This window comes from Seriola lalandi, unplaced genomic scaffold (assembly GCF_002814215.2).
Source record: "Seriola lalandi dorsalis isolate HSWRI2012SDOR001 ecotype SW California unplaced genomic scaffold, Sedor1 jcf7180002054889, whole genome shotgun sequence".
Lineage (NCBI taxonomy): Eukaryota > Metazoa > Chordata > Actinopteri > Carangiformes > Carangidae > Seriola > Seriola lalandi.
In genome coordinates, this window is record NW_019525441.1 from 1,026,388 (window position 1) to 1,051,869 (window position 25,482).

Sequence of the window (25,482 nt, forward strand, 5' to 3'; positions counted from 1 at the left end):
GGAAAAAACATCATAGTATAAAATGGCAAGAAAAAGTGAGAAAACGTCATTGTATAATAATGCATAAAGAGTCATATAAACAACATGCTGCAGTAAGGCACAAAAAATCAAAAAACATCATAATATAGTAAGCCATAAAAAGTGAAAAAAATGAAATAGTATAGTATGGCAAAAACGTGGAAAAACGTCATAGTATAGGAAGGCATAAAAATTTTAAAAAACAACATAGTATAGTATAGTGTGGCATCGAAAGTCAAAAGACGACATAGTATAGTAAGGCATAAAAAGTGGAAAAACATCATAGTATAGTATTGCATGAAAAACTAAAAAACATCATAGTAATGTATGGCATAAAAAGTGGAAAAAACATCATAGTATAAAATGGCAAAAAAAGTGAAAAAAACGTCATTGTATAATAATGCATAAAGAGTCATATAAACAACATGCTGCAGTAAGGCATAAAAAATCAGAAAACATCATAATGTAGAAAGGCCTAAAAAGTGAAAAAAAAATGACATAGTATAGTATGGCAAAAATGTGGAAAAATGTCATAGTATAAGAAGGCATAAAAAGTGAGAAAACGGCATTGTATAATAATGCATAAAGAGTAATAATGTAGAAAGGCCTAAAAAGTGAAAAAGATGACATAGTATAATATGGCAAAAACAAAAAAACGTCATAGTATAGTATGGCATAAAAAGTGAAAAAAACGTCATAGTATAAGATGGAAAAAAAGTGAGAAAATGGCATTGTATAATAATGCATAAAGAGTCATAATGTAGAAAGGCCTGAAAAGCGAAAAAACTAAATAATATAGTAGGGCATAGAAACTTCATAGTATAGTGAGGCATAAAAAGTGGAAAAAACATCATAGTATAAAATGGCAAGAAAAAGTGAGAAAACGTCATTGTATAATAATGCATAAAGAGTCATATAAACAACATGCTGCAGTAAGGCACAAAAAATCAAAAAACATCATAATATAGTAAGCCATAAAAAGTGAAAAAAAATGAAATAGTATAGTATGGCAAAAACGTGGAAAAACGTCATAGTATAGGAAGGCATAAAAATTTTAAAAAACAACATAGTATAGTATAGTGTGGCATCGAAAGTCAAAAGACGACATAGTATAGTAAGGCCTAAAAAGTGAAAAAACTACATAACATACTAGGGCATAGACACGTCATAGTATAGTAAGGCATAAAAAGTGGAAAAACATCATAGTATAGTATTGCATGAAAAACGAAAAAACATCATAGTATTGTATGGCATAAAAAGTGGAAAAAACATCATAGTATAAAATGGCAAAAAAAGTGAGAAAACGTCATTGTATAATAATGCATAAAGAGTCATATAAACAACATGCTGCAGTAAGGCATAAAAAATCAGAAAACATCATAATGTAGAAAGGCCTAAAAAGTGAAAAAAAAATGACATAGTATAGTATGGCAAAAATGTGGAAAAATGTCATAGTATAAGAAGGCATAAAAAGTGGGAAAACGTCATTTTATAATAATGCATAAAGAGTAATAATGTAGAAAGGCATAAAAAGTGAAAAACAAATGACATAGTATAGTATGGCAAAAACTTGAAAAAACATCATAGTATAGGAAGGCATAAAAAGTGAAAAAAAACAACATAGTATAGTATGTTATAAAAATTGAAAAAGGACATACTATAGTGAGGCATCGAAAGTCAAAAGACAACATAGTATAGTAAGGCCTAAAAAGTGAAAAAACAACATACTATAGTATGGCAAAAAAGTGAGAAAACGTCATCTTATAATAATGCATAAAGAGTCACATACAAAACATGCTGCAGTAAGGCATAAAAGGTCAAAAAACATCATAATGTAGAAAGGCCTAAAAAGTGAAAAAAACGACATAGTATAGTATGGCAAGAAAATGAAAAAGCGTCATAGTATAATAAGGCATTGAAGGTCAAGAGATGTTATAGTATAATAAGACCTAAAAAGTGAAAAAAAGGCATACAATAGTATGCCATGAAAAGTGAAAAAACACCATAATAAAGTAGGGCATAGAAACTTCAAGGTAGAAAATGTGAAAAAAATGTTATAGTGTAATAAGGCATAAAAACGTCACCGTATAGTAGGGTATAAAATATTATAGTATAGTAAGGCATAAAAAGTCATAAAAACATCATAGTATAGCAAGGCATAAAAAGTCAGAAAAACCTCAGTAAAGTAAATCATGAAAATGTCACAGAAGAGTAATGCATAAAAAGTCATAAAAATGTCTGTAGTAAGGAATAAAAAGTCATAAAAACATCATAGTATAGTAAGCCATAAAAAGTCATAAAAACGTCATAGCATATTAAGGCTTAAAAAGTCATAGTTTAGTATGGCAAAAAAGTCATAAAAACGTCTATAGTAAGGGATAAAAGTTCATAAAAATGTCTATAGTAGGGCATAAAAAGCCATAAAAACATCATAGTATAGTGAGGCATAAAAATGTCATAAAAACATCATAGTATAGTGAGGCATAAAAAGTCATTGTATAGTAAGGCATAAAAAGTCATTAAATTTTCATACTACATTAAGGCATACAAAGTCATAAAAACTTCATAGTAAAGTAAGGCATCAAAAACAACATAAAAACATCATAGTACAGTCAGATATAAAAACGACATACTATAGTATGGCAAGGTAAGGCTGTAAGATGTATTAGCATCACCATTGAGCCAGCTAAGCCAATTTCTCAGGAAGAAGTATGTTCATATTCATAAAGAATTAGACACAGCCATTGCAATTCAAACTATATATGTTTTCATGTTTGTTCTTTTCAACTGAAGACTTTATTAAATGTGTATTCTTAATTTATCTTACAGTTAATCCCTTTGAATGACCTCACCCCTGAGTACAACACTGTGGCAGGTTATGTTAGGGAAGATGGGCTTTTGGACAGATCCATCGTATCAATCAGCAGGATACAGAATCTGGACCTCTGGGAAATGTATTGTTGGTAAGAAGGTCTTTAACATGACCTCTCCATTCCTTTCATCATTCCCCTCTTTTGTCACTAAAATGGTATTTTTCTTTGTTTGTGTCAAAGCAAAAAGAAACAGTTAATGAGTATTCAAGGTGTCAAAGAAATTCAAGAGCGGAGACTCTTTCATGGGACTGATATCAAAAATGTCGACAGCATTTGCAAGTATAACTTTGATGTACGGCTAGCTGGACAACATGGCAACGTATATGGCAAAGGTAGATTTAATTATTCAGTAACAACTGTCTGTGCAACAATAAACAGAATATACAATATAAATGATTATTTAAGTTGGTCTCACCAGAATTCCCTCAGCTGATCTGACTTTCCTTGTTTTTATTTAGGAGTATATTTTGCAAAACATGCAACATATGCAGATAAATACAGCAAGAGCAGCACGGATCCATTGCCACTGTATGTCGGAGGAACTGGAAGTGTACCCAGAGACACTAAAATAGTATTTTTGGCTCGGGTGATGATCGGAAAATCAATTGTTGGACAATCTGATTTCCGAAAACCTGATGATGGAAGTCCTGAAAACTCTCACGACAGCTGTGTGGATGTTAAAAAGCATCCAAATATTTTTGTTATTTTTGATTCAAATCAAATATATCCTGAGTATTTGATTCAGTACAGATGAAGTCAGGACAGGATCATGAGGATCTGTGCAAAACCAACATGTTTACCTCAGTCTGGTTGAAAATTTTACCAGCAACTCCTGATGGAAGAAGTTTTTGCTGCATTTTTACTCCATTACAAAAAAAAATAAAACCATTATATCGGAGAAGATTTCTAAAAACAATCAATGACATACATTTCACTATTTTAAAAAAGGAAGTAGTGCTACAAATGTTACTAGGACTGTTTTTAATGCATTATGATCAGCTAACTTTTTCTACATTTGTTTACAAGATTTAAGACCTTATCAAGCATATTTATATTTGCTCTCAAAACAGAAGAATTCAATAAATTAGTTAGAAAGCAAACCAACGTCTACATGTGTTTATTCCTACTCCAATTTTTCTACGTCTATATTGTTACTGTGGATAAAAGGGCATAAAATTACAGAACCACATTACATTTACAAAAGATAAACAATTTTGGAGACTTACTATCACATACTTTAATTATGAGATAGTGTAGACTAATGGGACATGAGTTCTGGCCTGAGAAGGTTTTGTCTGTACCAAAGTAATTCAGCAACAGTTTTCAGTATATCCAAAGGTACAGAGCAAAAAGGAATTTTTAATATTTAATACAATGTTCTTAATTTTTCAAAATGTAAACAAACAAAGAATAAAAACAGGGCTCAATTTGTAGCTATCAGTGTAACTCACTGAATCTATGGCAACATTATACTTCATACTATATACTTCATTCATGATGTGACCAGCTCAAATTACAGTCAAACTTAAAGTTTTCCACTGTGGTTTAACTTTAATTGTTGACCTCTAAACTATTTAGGAGCACTTGCTGCAGGTACAATTGAAACGTGATTCACACAAGCTAGAACATTTGTTGTTCTCTGTGGGTGTACATTTTCACCACAGCCCAATTAGTGACATCAAGCCACAGGTTTTCCCTTCACAAATTATCACTGCATTGACGTAACTGGCTGGGATGTGTCTTTTATACTAAGTGTTGCTGGAGTTTTGAACACAACCGTTATATCCAGCAATGTCAGAGAAAACACAACACTTATTAAGATATTAAGCAATTGAACATAATATTTTTACAAATACACTCAAAGGGTTATGTGTTTTGGTCACTCCCCGTTAACAGGAATGGAATGGCGTTAACTGTACTTGAGTGAAATGGTCAGCAGGGGTCACTGTTGACAAAGGGAACATTTTAGAAAAAGCGGTTGTTCTCTTGGCACAGACCAGCATTGGCTGGTTCACATTAAGTGCAGTGGTTTCTAATGGCACATTTTTGCCATTATTCCTACACAAAACTCCTTCAGAGTGAGTCAGCAACTCATCAAAATATTTTCAGGGGGCTAGCAGTCCAACTCCATGCTGGCATCATAATTATTAGCTCATTTATTCAAGCACTTTATTGCTGTTTTGAGGTACTTGTACTTTACTTGAGTAATTTGATTTCATGCTACTTTATACTTCTACTCCACTTCATTAAGATTTTGCATTGTAACAAAGAAGATTAAATAAAGATTAAACCAGTGGGTCCCAACCTTTCTGGCTTGTGACCCCTCACAAAAAAGCAGATGTCCGAGGAGTTCCACCAAAGAGACATTTCCCCACTAAACTTCTCATGATGGTTTAATTCACATTTCAGTTTGAGGCTCAAAGAGGTAAAAGTATGCAATATTTCACAAAACAAGATGACAAAAAAGTTCAAGGAAATTAAAACAGATTTGTGCGGTAGAACCTTGTATTTTCTTCTTTTCAACACCATTAATCAGATTTAATTTGTTATACTTTGGAGGGGCTGGTTGTGAACCACAGGACTAAACCATTCAACTGTACATAAAGAAGTTAAAACTAGCTCAGTAAAATGCTTTTCATGTGTTGATGCATCAGTATTAACAATAATTTCATATATAACAATATATCAGTCACAGGGGCTATTTTACTTCAGACTCCTTTTCACTTTTACTAGATTTTGATGATACTTCTGTACTTTTACTTTTAATGTATAGCATGTAGCATTTTTACATTGTTGCACTGGTACTTTTACTGAAGAAGAAGATCAGAACAATTCTGCCACCAGTGGTTATTCTAAAATCTTCACTGTCTTTCATGTCCATCTTCTGAATGAAAAAGCCATTTCAGATGCCACATAATTACTATTTTAAAAGCTCAAATAAAAGCTGACACCTTTGGTGATAACTATTTAAGGACTTCACATAATTGAGGCAGCGCTAAATGCTACAGCTTTCAGTCGCTTACCAAAGTTAATGTTTCACCTTGGCATTGCAGAACATTTGTATAGTTTATGACCATTATTACTATTTCACTTGATGCACTTTAATAGCATGTTGAACTATTGATAGCCTGTTTTTCTTGTTTTTGTTTCATACCCAGTTGTATGATCCATAGGGTGAGTGATCGACTGCATGTGGGAAAAGTATCTAAATGTGAACTTCACTACATCTGACGGAAGCCTACAACCATCAGTTCAGAGGTGATTGTTTGGTGCCCAGCTGTTCATTTAAACCACATCTAATGTCCTTGAACTTCACTTTGCTAAAACACCAAGACTTAAGGCACCAGCCATATGGTTCCCCTATTCCCACATGCTTACCTTGCCAGCGTAGTGAAAGGAAGTCTTTCATCTGTCCTGGGCCTACCTGACTTCCTTCCCTATAGTCTAGTTTTAGTATTTTACTTTACCATGTTAGGTGCAGGTGTTGCTCCCACCATTAGAGGTCATTTCTGCCGGATATGGAACGCCCATTCACAGATGTGGCCACGTGCGACAAACTTTGATCTCCTGAATGACAGAGGCACTTTACAGTTAAGTTGGGTGTAAGGTTGAGTAACAAGAATACGACTGATTTCATTAGTTTTCTGGAACAGAGGATCCTGCAGGCTGTTTACCCCTGGGCACCACTCCCTGGCAAGAAGAAGAAGGTTATCAAAGTGTTTCCTTATTGGGTGTCAAGCTAATGTGACCTGGGAAATACAGAGGAAAGATGGGGTCGTGTGTATGACTATAGAGGCTCTGTGTCTTTTTCTCCAACAATAGACAATAGTTGTAAAACTGTGGTTGTAGAATTCCTTTCAGAAATGTTATAATCCAGGTTTTATGAATTTTAGTTTATTATAATATGTTTTTTTTAATTATGAAAGGAGGTAATAATTTTTGTAATTAAGTTAAATATTATATTATTTATTATTCCAGCGAAATTTCCACCAGGAAAAAAGATGCAATATTTTGATGCATATTTTTTTTATCATTATATCATACTTCATTGTATTAAAGCTAAGAAAATCAAAATGATTTGCACAAACTCACATAGAGTGCAACATTAAATAGCCCAGTGCACATTCTGTGTATGTGGCTTTTTTATTGGCATGATATTGGAGTTTTTGTCGATGGAACTGTTTTCCAGAGCCAGGCCATCATTTCTCAGTAAACTACTTGAGATATTTGAATTGGTCCTATGGGTGAGATGGACAGATTTGTGATGAGACTTGCAGATGGTGTCTCAAAGTACGCTTCTTTCTATGCATAACAAACACATTTTTTTGAGACAGAGTTGTTATTATCATTACATAACAAAATATGCCTTTGCGGACATATGCCAAGCTCCACCACAAACTTTGAAATGTTTGAAACTGGGACTTGGAGTTCTTGCAAGTCAGTAAGTGAGTCAAGTTTGATATCTTCTTAAATATTCCCGGCCTGGTGTGCTCAAAGTCTGGCGTGTCATTAGAAACTCTTTGATCTCTGCTTGATCAGATGATGTCAACATGTTGAGTTTGTGAATCGACCAAGTCTAATTAGTGGATCCTCCCAGAAAACTGAGTGCGTGTGTGTCACATAGAGAGAGAGGGCGAGAGATAGGCCTGCTATTCTGTTACGTTCAGTATCTGACACAGATGCCCCCAAATGAAACCAAGACTAGGTAACAGGACTGGAAAGAAATTGGTTCCTTTATAAACATGTTTAACATTTGACACACGAAAAAAATATATTTGGTAATCTCAGATCAGGAAATCAACTAGACTGCTGCTACAGTACACACATGACACTATTCTCACTGCAACATACTACATATCCAAAGCAGTCAATCATGCTCTTCCTGCTCTATTGCACTAATTTTATGCCAAATTTAACTTCATGCTGCTCCTGTTGCTATGGTGTTTTATATCCCAGATTGCCTGCAAATAGCACTATAAATAGTACTGTACCTTGCCCTGCTCCTAGTAACTCTGTTTGCCATTCATATCAGCTGTTTGTCACATCTGTACAAATCACGTGCAGGCAGTGTGGGACCTCAGCCGTACTTAGATCCTGAGAACCTGCTCCTCTACAAATTTGCCACTTGTTCTAGCATTAATATCCTGAGTTCATATTTAGGTTTAAGCTCAAGTTTGTGTCCTGTAAGCTATTAGGGCTGCAAAGTTAGTTTATATTACCTCTTAGGCATGTAAACATCTACTCTCTTGAACACAGTCTATGGAAGCAAATCTGTCTCACCAGATTTTTGCATTTAAAAGCCTGTGACATTTTTTGACTCTGAATTAAACTCTTGAAATCTTCAATAATTATCATTTCACTGTTTTTTTTTAATGTTCATAAATTTAATGTGAATGTGAATTATACATATTCAAGTTGTTCAAATTCGATAGGCCAAAATCAGATCCCAAAAGTCGAGTAAAAAAATCAGATTCAACATCTGGGATACCAAGGATAAGCAATGATTCTGTCTCAAATCAAACCAGCCAATCAAGTTAGACTCCACTGGTCATGTGACATGTTGAATTGATGAATTTTTTTCACTCTGAGTTTGTGAATATTTAAAAATAACAGTGAAATGAGTCATTGAAAATTTTAAGAGTTGAATTCAGTCAAATTCACACGATTTCAAATGTCAAAATCTGGTGAGACATTTTTGCTTCCATACAGTCCCCATATTTTCCCGTGACGCATGGAGACTCTATGCCATACCTTTGTATTATTTGGTATTACCATCACTCCCCAAGTATCTTTTGGGCATTTACAGACAGAGGAGAGATGACAGGAAATGAGGGAGAGAGACAGACTCAGACTAAGCCACGGGGTTCACCCTGTCACTCCTCAATCAATGGAGTGACTGGATCACAGCCAAATGTCAAGTCTGTACATACACTGTATTCACATATATACATTATATACATATATATCCATGGGCTGGTTGATATTGGATGACATCACTCTGGACGCATCACACAGCTGAGAGCAAAAATCATGTTTTTATTATGGAAAAAGTTTCACTTTTCTTTACAAAACACAACACATTTTCAGCTACACATTTTCTATAATTTAACCAAACATCACAATCATCAAAAACATCTAATATCATTTTAAGAAGCTCTCTCTGTGTCACAAAACCCTTTATGTGACAGGAATCACAACCTGATGTCCCTGAGCAGAGAGAAAAAAATAACAACACATATAATAAAAAACATTTTTAATGTCATTGTCATGTTGCCTATTTTAGCCTATCTATTTGGAGGAACAAGAGTGGGTGGGCTAATATGACAGTGAAACGGCACAGTGTTGGCTTTTTCACATAAAATAACATTTTTTTAAACGTATTAATAAATTAAATTTGATCATTTGATCACATGAAATGAAACATCTTCATTTGACACAAGAAACACAACACATAAGTGACAACACTTCTTGCTTGGCACGAGAGGCGTAAAGACTCAGTACAAGCTTTGGCACCGCTGAGGAGTTTTCTTATGATCTGTTTACATCTTTACGGTCACAAGCGTCTAAAATGCACCTGGTGCAAACCATCTTCAGTGACTCACACAACAGAATGTGACTGGATACACGTTACGATTTAACCTGTTCTTGGTACTTGGTGGGAGAAATGTACTATAGAGCACTGTGTTAGAGGGTAGTACCTGAAGATGTCTCAGCACTGGCATGCCTTTAATGCTAAGTATTTACTATGTTAAGAGTAAAGGCTCAAGGCTAGATCACCCTGACAGAAATTAATCAGGGATTTTATTTTATTTTTTCTTTTTAAAAGAGGACTCCACCGATTTTGCAATCAACAGTTCAGCAAAAGAAGTTCTTCCTTTCTTCCTTGTAAAAACCTGGTGTCTACATCACCAGTAATACAACTCGACCACCAACCGTTCGGTGGGATATTCATGTGTTTTATGCTCGCAGTGGCTAATGTAGCCTTGAGCTGTGAACCTCAAGCAGAGATGAGGAGCGGGCTGCAGAGGTCTGGTAAGCTCTTTCTAACCTCCCCAGATTTTTTTGTCATCTTCAAACCCAACTGATGCTGATTGAAGTGACATCACTTGAGGTTTTTGCAGAGCTCTGTCTGGAGCCACAGAAGACTTTACACAACTCTTTTCACATATGCAGCAGTTCTGCCCAAGACCTGCAAACAGACTGATGTGTAAAATCGGAGGAGTTCTCGTCAGTGTTGACAACTTCAAAACCCATTCAGCAGAAATAATTTAAATACTTTTGCTACATCCTCATTCAGATTAAGTGCTCTAAAACCCAAGATTTCCATCATAGCTCATATTTAAGATCTTCAATCTCAACGTATTTTTTTTGGACGTTGCAGTTACTTGCCTTTGACTTCACTGTATAATTTAACTGAGCATCACATGATAAAATGCTATACAAAAGATGACATTAGTTTTAGTAGTTTGAGCCATCGTATAGTACCAATGGTGACGCATTGTTTGGCTGAACCTGCCCCTTCAATCCCAAACGTGCCGAGCCTCAAACTGTCTTCCACAAGCATCACAGGCCACAAACTCGAAAGGAGTTGTCTTTCCTGTCTTGTACAGAGAGCTTTTAGCTTCCAGCTCTTTCCTGCTTCATTCTCTGCAGGACGCTTCATCACCACTGAGGGAACAGTGCAGCGACTCTCTCTGTTCAAAGGTCGCTCTTGTGCGTCCCAAGCCCATGCTTAGTCCTGAGTCCCTGCCTCTCCATGATGTTCCAAAGCTTGCGCAGGTTGGACTGGGTAATGACATCATCTGGTTTGAGCTGGAGTGCACGCAGGTAGTTGGCCTCCGCTTCGGGAAGTTTCCCATTCAGGTGGAGGATGGCACCAAGGTTCATCAGAGCAGCTGGGTACTACGAGAGGGCAAAGGGTCAAACAGTAGAAAAGGAGACTGAGTGGTGCATAATGCTATAATTATAGAGATGTGAGGTGTTGAGTATCAGGATCACTTGTGGCAACTGTGTTGACCTTGAATTCATCCATTCGGGAACTATTTTAAACTTGCCCTTCTCAGTTCGACATTGAACACAGTAATGTGAGACATTAATGCATTTTAGCTAAGTCTCCATGTTTCCTATGATTAAGAGAATCAAATATGCATCAATTTTTGCCCCAATGAAATCTCATAGTACAGTAGCAGGCATGGCCAAAGACAAAGTACATCCTTTGACATTGCCGCAGTGAACAAAGAGGTAGCTACAGGTTGTGTGTGGGCGAGTGTTAAGTATTTTTTATCATATGAATGAACAAACCCATTTAGAGTTGTGTTTCTGGGGTTCTATTTAACAAAATACCATCTGGTCCTGAATACTTTACCAGCTATCAAATCCAGGTCATACACACGACTCCCAGCAAGACATAACAAACACACCCAAATGTCATCCTAAAAGTCATCTGCATCTCATCCCCAAGACCTGGCCTTGTTCCCAGCCCTGCGTCCTCATTGCATGACATATGCTTAGCAACTTGGCAACTAATTCACAGATTTTGTCTTCACCATCACAAGTGTTCGTCTCTTCTTAACCCTGATGTTACACTCGTCTACATTCGACTTCTTAAGCAGTGTTAAAAGACAAGCCGTGAGGGTGAGAGTTTGTTTTTTTTTTCATCTAATGTGACAAATGAATGCATTTGGAGATGGAAGATTTCCAGCAAAAGATGCTGGAAAATTAATGAATTAATGCAGTTTTACAGTGGGAGGAGCTGCTGCACAGTACTATCATTCCTTTTTCATTTTTTTTCCTCACCTAGTGCAACAAATGAATGTATTAAGCAGTTTCATTTCAAAGCACTTCAAAACCTTGCTCTGATTTTTTTTTTTTTTTTAACCACTGAGGAGCTTTGTTAGCAGCAGAGACATACTAAGCCAGATAAATGAAGGTCCCTTTGTCATTCTAAACAACTGAGTGAGACACAATACACAATCTGGACTAAATCACACCAGAAGGGATCAGGGGACATTAAAAATGGAGACATGTTTACATGTGTTCTGTGTATATAAGAAGGCAGCCAGCATAAGTCAGTAATTCTTTTTTTTTTCCGTGTGTCTCTTCTGACTGAGATTACTTCTGAGGTTGGGTCGGGCTTGTTCGCAGAGATGAAACAGATGTAAGCTCTTGACCTTCAGTGAGTTGGATATACAGTATTTCTATGTATTATTTAGTGTTTTTATGATAAGATCTGCCTCTGATCTTCAGCTTTTGAGATGCACCCTGCCCTATGAGCCAGTGTGGACCATAAACACACCAGCTTAAGTTAGAATAAAAATATTGGTAGTAATAATGGTCATGTATTTACATTCTGGAATTACCTCCCTGTATTGTAGTTATCATTGTTAGTGGTGGAGTCCGTATATAATCCAGAATTATTTTGTTTATTGCTTTCTCTCTTGACACTGTGCCAAGTTACTGCTGCTGCTTCAAATTAAAAGCTTTCAACTGATTGTTAGATGATGAGCTGCAGGTGACAGTCTGCACACCTGCACACTCCTCAGCGCGGGAACCAAGTTTACCATGCCCTGCTTGTTGCCGTCGTGTGCTGCATGACTCCAGATCTCATTTGCAATTACTTTTGACTGACTTCATTAAAGTGTGTTTTTTTTTTCTGCTTTGTAAACAGAGACACACCCGTTTGCTCTTCTACTGTTTTGCTATTGTATTAAACCACACTTGCTGTTACCACGGTAACCACAGGTGTTGCTTAATCAACCAAGACTAAAATATTTAGCATTAATAACTTTAAACTAAAAAACAAAACTGTTATTCCAATGTGAGCTCATCATGACCAACATGCTGAATACCAACTGCTCATTTTCCACTTTGCCTCTTCTGCTCAGACAACACAGTTATATGTGGGATGAAGCTCCGAGTGCTGTCAATAAAGTGTTTCAGTCTGTGTAAAATGAAAAACTCCCTGGCACCTTCCTCTGGAGGCACAAGATTATTGCCTTTCTCAGCACGTAGAGCCAGCGCTGAATCTTTCATGACCTGAAAGCTGCTGGATTAAGTTGATATTTGAGAGACTGTCATTCACTAAGCAGACGTGTGCAGGGAAAATGTCAAAGACAAGAGGCGCTTTACTTGTTACAAATGACAAGAGAAACCTTCAGAGTGTCTGAATGTGCACATGAAGCCTTCCAGACGGAATTATAATGACTGTGACTTTGAGGTACCTTATTTTTCACAGAAGTAAATATAAACACAGAGCTTTCCAAATTAAAATGGACAACCAGCATTCTTCTCCTCTATGTTTTACTCTTTTAAGGCTTAAATGGGATATGAACAGACAGGCAGACCTTATCTAAAAAGAGCCAGATACTATAAAGCAGTGATCCCAACCAGCATTTATCCCCAGGGGGATACTCGCAGTGTAGTTGGGGGTACGTGGAGAAATTGTAGAATAGCTCCACTAATTTGAAGAAAATTGAAATAAATGCCAGAACACAGTGTGTAGCATTGAGAGTGTGTGAAAGCTAGTTAGCAAACTAGAAAGGAAGGATAAACTGTTAAAGCTAGCTAGCAAAGTAATGGATAAATGATTGAAATAATCCTTAAGATCATTTCTTAATTCATAAACTTTAATAGTGTTAAATAACATCCAGTTTAGAATAAATTTGAAAAGAACACATTGGAAGATGAGGGCTGTGAAGGGGTGCTTGAGTTCATCTGACAGGATGGCTGTGGGGTTACGTCAGACAAAAAAAAAAAAAAAAAAAGTTTGGAAACGCTGCTATACAGGGGGTGGCAATATAACACTGGTTACCCCAGTGAAGGGCATGAAGATGAAAGTCTAATTCTCTCTCCTGACTGAACTGGCAACATAAATCACAGAGCAGACCGTCACTAGGCAGATTAACATGACAAATGAGTGCAGGAAGCTCCTTCTCAGTCTTGTCTGAAAACACAGGGGTTTCTATGACTCTAAATTAGCCGCTCCCAGACCGGTCCACGCACCCTTTTTCTTTCAAGTGACTGATTCATACAAGGCAGAAACAGGACATAATAGCCCCCCAACTTCCTCAACCGCATGTGTTGACATGGTATCGCATAAGGCTCTGTCTGTTTAACTACACTGTGATGATCAAGTGTGTACTCTGAAGCCGAATGTGTGACAGTAACCACATTTCTCTTTGGGATGTTGGTGTTTGCATAAGCACATCGAGGCACCGGTTCACAGCCGTGAACTATGCACAGTTTCCATTTTATATTCAGTTCAGCTCTATCACTGTTCGCCAGGAACAACAGCACTATAACATAATGTCAAAATGATGGGTAATACATAGTATGTTGTAAATGGAATTTACAGTGAAGGCGTGCGTGCGTACATGCGTGCGTGTGTGTGTGTGTGCGTGCATGCATGCGTGTGTGTGTGCATGTATGTGTGTGCGTGTGTGTGTGTGCATTTCCATGATAAGTGCTAACAGGCTCACCAGTCCAGGTACTTACATCTGGTCTGAGGCTGGCTGCTCGCTCATACTGCTTCTCTGCTGCCTCATTTAGACTGGCCTGCCTGAAGAGACAGAAGAACAGAGGGCAGGCAGGGAGAGTAAAAAATCTGCACGTAATAACTCAATTTATATGAATAATACTGCACTACTAAAAACGACTGATAATTGTACTCATTCATTTTGTACAGTACAACTAATCACATGAATTACTTTAATTACAGTTAGCCGTTCACTAACTGTGTTAATTGGTGATGTTACTGTTCATTTTCATTGGAATAGTCAGATTCACTGCATGTTAACCAAAGTTGTATAAAGCATATTGTTTTCATTTAAAGCCTCTTCCCTACAGTGCATTAGGCTTTATCACAGGAGATAAATTTCTGACTCACCAGTGTGTCTTGTATGTGAAGGTGGCTCTACTGAAAAAAAGAACTGCCTGACTACTTCACACTGCCACATTTTCTTTCACGTGAAACCATCTCTCTTGTCTGCTTTGCATTTCTGTGTGTTTGTCAATATCAATGGGACTAACTCTTTAAATAACAGATTACATAACATAATATAGCTAAACATAATATAAAAAATTAGTATCTTATTTAGCAGGTAACTGCAACAATCAACAAGATTCAAAATGTGCAAGAGTAATCCTAGAAGGCATATTCATGTCCAAAATAATTATACTTTACACACCATGATGCATGGATAGTGATAGATTATTTTCTTTAAATCATGATATCATTTTTATTGCATATTTATTGACTAGCTAATGAAATCAAATTCTAAGAGTTATTATTACTATTAACATACAACTGTTTCACATCAAACCGTTTAATATCTTGACAGATTTCATATCCTTTTGGCCAATTTGTGTCTAATTTCTAATCATGACATTATCTTACTCTTTGTTCCTGCAGACAAAGCTAAAAACATGGACTTATCTTATTCAGTAGTCTCTGAATAAACTAGCAGGTACACACTGTAATATGGTAGCCGATGGGTGGTACAGCTCATTTTTTGACTGCAGCAATGTTTAAATGTTTTTGAAATGAGCTTGTAAAATACTTTAGCTCCTAACAGAACCATTAGGAAACAGCGTCAAGTGATTCATTTCTTTGGTAAGTAGCTGTGAAATAGCTGATAATGCAGTTTACAGTTCATTTTGGGGCAACGATTCACCACATTAGCCAACAGTTAATCTGCTCCGTACATTAGATTTGATCAACTCTAAACAAAGAGTCAGGAAGTCAGGTTAAAAGAAATCTTAAACATCTTAAACATGCAATAAAAAATAAATAGATATTGTTGAATCACTCAGCACATCACCATCACTGTATTTACATGGCCCATTACATTTTCATCCTGTTTGTGAGCAGTCAATGTAAAAATTTGCACTTAAAAAGAAGCCAAGATTTCTAGCTCCCTTTATTATCAGTGAAGCAGCTTTATCCTTAAATCCAGTTAATGACAGGTGTGTGTCGCATTTATTAAACCCTAATCCTAATCCGTTTGGATTCATGTCACAGAGATTCTCAGCAGTCAGACCAGAACACAGCGGAATAATCTGTCATTTAGATTTACTCCTAATGTTTCCAAGAGCAGACCTCAGCCAAACCCTGAGACTTTTAACTTTTTACAAATCCTCTGTGGTGTTGCTTTCATGGTGGATGCTAGAGAGCAGTAATGACTTTTCCAGATATGTAGAGCAAAAAGGAATTAAGGCATATTGCTCCAATATTCCCCTCAGTTGCCGGGAGTGGAGGACATTTCCAGTCTCTTTTGACACTTTTTAAGACTTATAAGATGTCTGTGCACGTGCTTGCCAAACTTTAAGGGGAAATTCTCCTATGGTTTCTTTACAATCCCCACAGTGAAACATCACCATGATGGACTGAAACTGTATTTCTGTTTATATATGTAATACATATTAGCTTTTATGGCAGCTATTTCCAAGGAGAGGACATTTACTATATTTTATAATGCTAGTATAATTTATATTTCAAAGATGGTTATGAAATGGCAGAGGTACAGAATAAACCCCACAAATTGTGAAGCAGCACAGCAGCAAACTCTGGATTTCAAGAACCACAACAATTTCTTGAAGTAAACACTCAGTCAATTTTCTGCGCGGCATGCTTTTTCAAGTAGGGAAACTCCATTTGTAAGCGGTGTTGTTGTATGTCAGCGGTTTAGCCAACCTTAGCATGTGAGCGGCACTGAAGACCACATCAAACTCTGAGCTGTCCAGCTCCGCAGCTCTCTCTGCCATCTCTGCAGCCTCGCCAAGACGAGACTGCTCCAGCAGAAACTGACCTGGAGAAACAGGAAGTGTGCATGTTACCAGGGTGCAGTAGAAGTTCTGTTTAGTAGTTTGTTTGTTTTTTAGCCATGCTAGTTACATGGTTTTAGGGCTGGTAGTCTGTTAGCCTGTTGGTTTGTTAGTCAGTCCACCACTTTAGTCCAGACTGAAATATCTCAACATTAGCTTTAGCAACATACTAACACACTAAACTAAGATGGTAAATACTATGCTTCCTGAAAATCAGCATGTTAGCATTGACATTGTGAGAATATTAGCATGCGGATATTAGCATTTAGTTCAAAGATAGAGGTGCTAGCATGGCCATAGACTCACAGTCTTAGTTCCTTATAAATAGAGGTGTTTTGTTTGCTTTTTTGTGCTAAGAAAAAGATTCATAAAAAATATTAAACATATTAGTTTTAGACTTGTGTTATAACAAACTGACAGAAGTGGTATTCAAGGGAACAAAAGCAACGACAGGCAAAGATGGATGACAGGAAAACAAAGGAAGATTAATGGAAGTGGTGAAAGGGACGAGCACCACAGGAAATGCAAAAAAGGAGGCAGAGAAAGCGAGGGAGAAGTGAGACAGTCAGAGAGCGAAGGATTGTTGTTTTGTTGGGCAGCGGCTGCGATCACAGAGGAGACGGAGGTATTTTCATGTGTTTTCCTGTGGGAGTCTGGCCACCTGGTGTGGCACCCACGAGTGCTTGCCGCAGTGGCTATAAATTAACAGGCGAGCCCGGCCGCAGATGTTACTGAATGTGGGATGAGGGGAATGTGGGGAGGCTCCACTGAGGTGTGTGTCCGTTGGCTTTCTTATACTGAAAGCTTTTGACTGGGTGCAGCCAAAGCCGACTATTCAGAACCGGGTCGTATGAGGGACAGTTTGCATCAAAATGTGTTACTGTGAACAATGGCAGGAAAGGGGGCCTTGCCTCAGCTATCACCCTCAGTGTCCTCACTTCCTTGCACGATCTCATGTGTACCTCTTTGTGTGCGCATCCGCTGTGTTGTAATGTGGACAGATATCATCGCTCTTTACACACTCACACCTGGAGCTCATCCAGTGAACCTAGTGTAGCTAAAGCAGCCAGATTTGCGATAAAAGGAGAGGACCAGACCAAATAAACATCACCTATAGCAAGAAGCTACAAGATAACACAGAAAAACAGAAAATAGTCAGATAGGCAGAGAGAGGGAGAGACCGTAAGAAGGGGAAACAGCTCGGTCCAAAAACAGCAAGGCACCCCTCGCCAGGGAGAAAACTAAACTCCAAACCCAAGATATGAGCGCAGAGAAAGCACCAGGAGGAATGGAGAGAGATAAGGAAGAAGAGAAAGGGACAACGCACAATAGTGCTTTCAGCAAGAGAGGACAGATTTCATTTCCTATGAATATCCTGGAGATAGCGACATGGAGTGGCAAGAAGCCTGTTCCTCCTCAATGATATGAAACGCAGAATTAACAACGGCGCAGGAGGAACGTGGTATCATGTGTTACGAATGGTAAACAGTGTATCCTGATCCTGCCTCCTCACTCAGATAAACATAGCATACATGCCTGTTTGTACGTGTGTCTGCCGCCATCTGCAAAGCGTGAGACAGCTCCGACACTCCCAGCACCGATACCAACAGTAAATTAAATGACAGGGCATTTCCAAAATCATTTTTTTTAGGAAACGTGATAAAAAGCAGTGACAGGTTTACATAATACATATATTGAATGACTTTAAATTAAATTTTCATTGCTCTGTAAAGCACATGAGACATTACTGAGGATAGAGACGTCCATATTTTTCAGATTTGAATGTTCATTTTCACACGGGCTTTGTTAAAAAAGGTTTACAATGTCTATAATCTCTTCTTACCGTAGTGCATGTAGCAGTTTCCTTTTGTCGGGTCTAGTTGAACAGCTCTCAGAAAGTACTTCTCTGCTTCTGTCTTCTGCCCCTGATTGAAAAAAGAAATCACTGTTTACACCTGATATTTCACTTTTGTGAGAAGATTTTTAGAGATGACACATGGCACTTTTTTGACCTACACATTTTTCTTGAACACTCAATCCATGCACAGTAGAGATATACCAGATTCAAAGCACCCATCACAACTCAGAACCAGATGCTTGGATGACAAGGAGGGGAAGGCCAACACCGAGTAGGGCTAAAGAGGTGGTGTAAGACCTCAAGTCGAGACCTCCACCAACCTTGGACCAAAAGGGATGTGGTGTCCAGGTGTGCACCAGGACTGCTCTCAATAAACAACTTTGCACCTAATTCTCAGGCGTTAAAGTGTTTCTTAGATTCAGGACCGTTTCTGCAAGTATATGTATATGTATAGTTGTAGTAGTAAACTCCTGAGCCAAGTGTGACTATGAAATAATACTGGAAATTATACTGTATAACATAAGAAGAACATATTGTATGGCTGGATACTGTAAAGCTGAGCATCTTGCGACACCTGATATTTTACTGTATCTGCTATGAATTGTGCACCGACATGCATCAGTTGAGGCATGGTAACCCTGCTGTTAAGTCTCAGCAGGAACCTGATGCTCATAAAGAAAACAGTACCCTCCTCCCATGCCTGTCCTTTAAAGAAAAACCTCTAAGGTGTAGGTGTGTGTGTGTGTGTGTGTGTGTGTGTGTGTGTGTGTGTGTGTGTGCGCGCGCGCGCACCTGCAACCAACCTGAGCAAGATATTGCTTCTATGCATGAGGCTCAGTTTTCTCCACCTCTTTTCTTTCATGCTTCAGCACTGATTGCTTCCACATTGCCATATTGGACTTGCCATGCAACAAGAAATGAGAGGACTGGGCATATTAGGTTTGCTTGATTACCTTTTTCCCGTGCCCACAATCGCTCTAAATGAATGAGGGAATATTGGGCCTGTATGGCTTATTTCACATTTTCTTTGGCTCTTTTCTCTTTACATTCAATTAAACCTTTTCCCCGGCTATCCATCAGAACTGAGAGTAGAGTTGCTCAGTCCAGTTCGGCTGGTGCAATCCTCATTTAATAGACTCATGAAAAGTCAGATTCCGTTTTTTAAAGCCCTATGTAGTCTTCTGTTTTTGAATTACTAAGCAGTCCTCCACAATGAGAGGCAGCGATTAGCATTAGTGCTGAGTGTATCTAGATACAAAGCTGAGGTTAAACGCATAAATCAGCTTACTGTTGACTGGCCAAACAGCACTACAGCACATGTTGGGGTGAACCACAGTACAAGACTTCAGTTTGACCTTTCCTCCCCATGCCTGTGCTGTTGATTGACTTCGGCAGGACAGCCAAAAACGTAGCTGATGGAGTTATTCAATAAGGAAGCAGAGTAATTGCATTATAAGTCTGTCCACTGGCCCATTGTCCAGGGTCCATCCAATCTCCTGTTCCTTAAGCCCTGTAGTAGTGGAGGGGGGCCTCTCTGTGAGTCAGGGCCCTGCATGGATCTGGAGCCCCGAGCCTGAGGGAGCACAGCAGATGTCCAGCCACACTGGGCGACTCTAATCTGAGCCTGTGCTTTAGGCTTGTGTGTGTGTGTGTGTGTGTGTGTGTGCTATGTATATCTTCAAATCTTTCAACAAAGACGGGAAATGATCAGAACTAAGGTTTAAAGCCCATGAAGGTTGCAGCTGCGAGTGTGTCACAGGACAGCGCAGCAGGTTGGTTGCGTCTTCCCCTCAGTACCCGAGGCTGTGGAAGCAAAGGGGTCAAACATCTCTAGAGAGGTTGCAAAAGGGCACCCGGTTCAGCTCCCACATCTAAACTTGACTCAGCTGTGAACACATCTGCTGTCACATAAATGTGTTTTTGTTTTTATGGAAAGGGAGAGGCGGTGGGTGGACAGGAAGTGTGAGTTTTTCCTGCAGAAAAAAAAAGAAGAAAGAACATTTGGGAGAAGTTGGGCAAACTTGTGTGCCCTTGATGTTCTCTGACACTCACACATATATACATATACAGACACAGTGAGGGACAGAAAAACACACACATAACCTGGAACTCATCCAATCGCAGAGAGATAGCTTTCATCTACACCAGACAAAACTCCCCATGACCGCGACCTTCAGACATCAGACATGAATTTATGAAGCTCCTTTCTAGCTGTTTGGCGTCAGTCCTGGATCAGGGTCGATCCAAGGTCACCCAAGAGGTGTTTAATGCAACATTTCTGTCTTAATTTCTCATTTCACACAGAGTGATCCTCCTCTCATCTATTCGACTAGTGGTGCTAGAGGTCAAACACTTTATTCATGAATGCAGCAGAGTTCCTGCTTGACGTCTGATCCGGGGAGAGGGGCGTTTGTTTAGCATGCACCTTTCAGAGTCAGAAGCTCACACCTCATAACAATTATCGCAGGTCTTCAGGCTCCGCTGGGGAATCGATAGGATTGCTTCACCTTGCTGCAATGTCCCATAAGTCACTCAATATGCATTATTCATCACTCCACTCTGCCACTTCAGGCCCCCTTTAATTACACTCCACCAGGTAGTTAACCACGGCAATCGTTAATAAGACAATGCTCGGTCTTGTTTCATGCTTCTTCCTCTCTGTGTGTGTGTGTGTGTGTGTGTGTGTGTGTGTGTGTGTGTGTGTGTGTGTGTGTGTGTGTGTGTAATTGGACTTACTATGATGGACAGGAGTTTGCCATAAGTGAGGTGGGCAGGGATGTGGTCAGGCTTGGCCCTGAGGGACTCTCTGTACCAGTGGCCTGCTTCCTCCAGCCTGTTCAGCCTCATGTAGGCCTCTCCTGAAACAGATCGCACATCAGATTTTTTTTTTTTTCTTGTAATAATGATTAAAAAACCAAAAGACTAAATTTGCAATATCCTGTTTAGAATTGTGAACTATGGCTGTTTTTTCTTTATGCATTTTATTATCGGCATACTGCTCACTGACATAATTTTTTCTTATCTTTTAATTAATAAAAAACGTTTATTCATGTTAAAATATTTGATTTTCTTATTTGACTCTCCCTTCCCTGGTGCACGGACAAATAGTTATTATTAACAGTGTGTTTTCTAACAGGTGCAGGACAGATAAAGTGCCTTGAACTCTGCATTCCTCACATGCTGAATAAACCCCAAACACCGTTTTCTCTGAAAGAACAATTGTTGTGTTTGAAACCCTGTGAGATTTTGTTTGATCTAACGACACGCTGTTAGCCCCTGGGGTAAAAACGACACAAGCTTTAACAAATATCCCCCTGGACATCACTCTGATATAAACACTGCCCTCCTTCAACCCCTCCCTCCATCTGACAAAACACACTTCCTCTTCTCCTTCGGCTTGTCCGAGGAGTCCATGCAGACATCTCCCTGCAATCTCAACTATGCCGTCAGGATGAGCTTCCAATAATGTAATTAGCGTTACAATAACAAAGAGAGGGATGTGATTTATTACATGGATTAGCTTCAATTCTCCTCAAGAGGACACAAAGTCTGTCCACACATTTCTGAGCCTCGGTGCTGAAATCCAACAGGTGGTTCAAGTCCTCTGAAGGTTTTTTTTGGCAGCGAGTTCATGTCAATTTGTTTAATTCAATTCAAAGCTCAGATAAAGTGGAAGAGCAACATCTGAAATGGAAACAAACATGTAAGATTCATCACTGAAGCTCAGGCCAAACTTGACCCAGGACCACACTGTTGTTATAAAAGCACAACGCTCACAGCTGATGCAAATTTAATTACATGCACCATGTGGTCGTGTCACCTCATCAAAATGCATCAAATTAACATTTCAAAGCAGGTATCAACAAGGTAGTGAATTTTGAATCGTACAATTGCAGCAGGGGTATTTCAAACAAACAGATTCAGGGTGAAACAGGCTCTGACAGTGACTTACCCATCATGTTGAAAAGGCTGTGTGGTGCAAACTGTCTGGGCATTTTCTGCACCGCTTCCTTATAAACAGACAGGGCCTCCTGCAGTAGGGGAAAAACGGTGAACTTAGCAGGTCCAGTTTTGGTTTAGTGTCAGCATAATGCAGGCTTTGAATTTTATTTTGTGCAAAATAAGCCTCACTATTTACACAGTTGCGCTCTCAGACCTAAATCACAGAGGTTTTAGTCTGACATCAGAGATAAGTGGTTAAATCATGGAGTATTTTGTTCCCAGTCTGACACTTTCATTTCAGCTGCTGGTCCTGCGAACTACAAACACTAACCTCCTGCTGGCCCTGTTCATGGAGCAGTTTTCCTAGGTTGTACAGGCAGCTGGTGACGGAGCTCTTGTGGGCGTGGGGGTCCTTCAAGTTCTCATCAGGAATGTCGGCACAAGTAAGGAAGGTGCGTTTGGCCTCTTCCAGGTTGCCCTGGTTCATCAGGATGATTCCTGTGTTCAAGTAGGCCGCTTTGACGGAGAGAGAGAGAGAGAGAGAGAGAGATGATGGTAAAACATGATGGGTAAAAAAAAACATTCAAAACAAAGACACAAGCACATTAGAACCTGCTGTTGCTTGCACATTCACTGACACCAGACACCAACTAAATCTAGCTTTATGAGGCTTTAAAGGTTTTTTTTTTTTATTGAATTATGGTCAGTTTACTAACACAAGAATGCTGTTTCATGCACAACTCAAACTTATTGATAAATATCAATATATGATATATCAATAAAAATGTTTAATTGAGTATTTAAGAACAGGGAAAGGTCTTTATACAGTGGATAGTTGGGGAAGATGGACATGCAATAATATAGCCAAAAGGAAGAAGACAAAAGGGCAAAGGCAGTTAAAATTACCACTAGAAAAGTAAGTAAGAAAAAGAAATAGAAAATAAATTAGGCCGAAGAGAGATTAAGCTATAGGGAAGCTAGGAAGAACTGAAGGTTATCAAGCAGAGTGGAGACCTGCCCTCTCACAGAAAATTCTCCTTGCTACAGTAAATGACATGTGAGCACTCGAGCGTTACATTGAATCTCATCATTTCCCCTTCAAGCTGAAATGGCCTGAATACGGCCTTCTGAATGTCCGAGTGACAAAAGAACGTGTAATTCACCATCAAAATTGGAGCACGATGGTGATCCAATAAAAGATCCTTAGCTCATATCTAATTAATCCAAACAAAAACTCAGCCAAACCAGAGTAACATGTGAGAACATCTAATCGCCGATTACTCTTTCCCTCTTCCTGACCACTTGATGTATCAGCTACAAAATCTCTCTCTCTTTTGTTTTTTGGAGTTTACTTACATGCCAGTGTTGGCCGACTCCCAATGGCCAGTTTGTAATAATGCAGTGCTTCAGCAGGACGCTCATTCTCCTGCAGCAGCAAACCTCTGATACACACACACACACACACACACACACACACACACACACACACACACACACACACACACACACACACATATACACACACAAAAATAAAAGCAAAAATATGAGACATTTTACAACACCACCGACGGCAGAGCAGAGGATTTGTCTTGCTGTTTTAAAGCTGTGAAGGCAAAAGCGAGATTTGACCAAAATTACAGCAAGTCAAATTGATTTTTAAGAAATAAAAACACAGCAGCTTCTACATCCCTTACCAAAAATACCAAAGCATTACCCCAATATACCATCCATCATGTTCAAATAGCAACTCTGTTTTTTAAAGAACACCAAAAAAAAAAAAAAAAAAAAAACCCCATCATTCGGTTTTTCTTTCTCTCTATGTTGCTCTGCCAGCTTCCTGACACTCGTAACTTGAGAGGGAAGAGAGGACTGGGGAGAAAAAACAGTGTCAGCATGAGAGCAGGGGACACGGGTCTGCTGTGAGGGTTTGGTGCTTTTGACACCTTGCGTTGCAGGATTGGAAGTGGCTTTGTGTTCTCCCACAAGCCCTTCAAACCACGACTAATCAAATAAGTAGCAGAAGGTAGAAGGAGAGCCACCTGGGACACAAAGTTACTTCCTCTTTGCCTCACTCTTGCATCATGCCTTGCTCTGTGTCTCACTTGCATCTTTCCTCCTGTATTAGATCTATTTTTTGTTTTTCGCCTTCTCGTCTGTCACTCTCCTCTCTCCGTTCTTTCTCTCAGCCTTTCTTGTTCTGCCGCTGCCATCTCAAGTGATGGATGGGAGGAATCAGAACTCGTTTGTGTCAAGACTTTGCAAACAGGAGGAAGGAGGAGGCGGAACGGGCATCTCCAACACTTACAGGTTATACAGCATGTCAGCCATGTTCCCTCGGTAGTGCAGAGCGTTTCTGTACGCCTTCTCCGCCTCTGCCATCTTGCCTTGGTTCTTCAGTACGTTCCCCAAGTTTCCCCAGGCTACGGGAGAGGTGTCAGTCAAAAGTTGCACTTTCAGTGGAAAAACACAATGTTGGTTTTCATTTAAAAAAATACTGTTGTTGCTGTCATTTAGCCAAAATAATCTGCAACCAGCTATCTAAATCATAAATAATTGCCATTTACTTGTATACATGGTTTTACTGCTTTACATGCTTTTAATGTCAGTGAAATAATGTGAAACCACCATAGAGAATGTCTATAGTGTTGTGCGTCCTCACGAGCCAAGCCAGTAATCACTCATAAAGACATTGCCAGTGGTCAAAACCTCCACAGGGCACCTTAAGTTAGGGAATTAAAGAACAAACTAATTAAAGGCAAACTGACACCCTAATATCAGCTGTACAGGAATATCTAAAAGTTTACCAAAATTAGCTAACATTAGCCACTATAAGCTAGCTACTGGTCATACCAGTCCAAGAAAGGCTGTTGCAGCAAAACCCCTGTACATATTGAATTTAATCAATATATAAATCAATATTTATCATATTTAAATCAATGTATAATTAAACAAGAATCTGACAAAGAATTC

General features: G+C 38.7%; 2 protein-coding genes across 2 annotated transcripts in view; one reads left to right on the forward strand and one right to left on the reverse strand.

The window, feature by feature from the left end:
* parp11 (poly(ADP-ribose) polymerase family member 11) overlaps window positions 1-3,975 on the forward strand; it is a 12,046-nt gene extending 8,071 nt beyond the window's left edge. Inside the window, exons 5-7 of the mRNA XM_023429147.2 lie at window positions 2,848-2,981; window positions 3,072-3,223; window positions 3,350-3,975. Coding sequence (XP_023284915.1) covers window positions 2,848-2,981; window positions 3,072-3,223; window positions 3,350-3,645 — 582 coding nt within the window. The 3' untranslated portion in view covers window positions 3,646-3,975. The remainder of the gene's footprint in view (window positions 1-2,847; window positions 2,982-3,071; window positions 3,224-3,349) is intronic.
* Window positions 3,976-8,907: 4,932 nt separating this feature from the next.
* LOC111671929 (protein O-mannosyl-transferase TMTC2-like) overlaps window positions 8,908-25,482 on the reverse strand; it is a 55,981-nt gene continuing 39,406 nt past the window's right edge. Inside the window, exons 4-12 of the mRNA XM_023429179.2 lie at window positions 24,818-24,932; window positions 23,869-23,954; window positions 22,844-23,028; window positions 22,523-22,601; window positions 21,307-21,428; window positions 18,556-18,637; window positions 16,582-16,696; window positions 14,385-14,448; window positions 8,908-10,793 (exon numbers count right to left, since the gene is read on the reverse strand). Coding sequence (XP_023284947.1) covers window positions 10,590-10,793; window positions 14,385-14,448; window positions 16,582-16,696; window positions 18,556-18,637; window positions 21,307-21,428; window positions 22,523-22,601; window positions 22,844-23,028; window positions 23,869-23,954; window positions 24,818-24,932 — 1,052 coding nt within the window. The 3' untranslated portion in view covers window positions 8,908-10,589. The remainder of the gene's footprint in view (window positions 10,794-14,384; window positions 14,449-16,581; window positions 16,697-18,555; window positions 18,638-21,306; window positions 21,429-22,522; window positions 22,602-22,843; window positions 23,029-23,868; window positions 23,955-24,817; window positions 24,933-25,482) is intronic.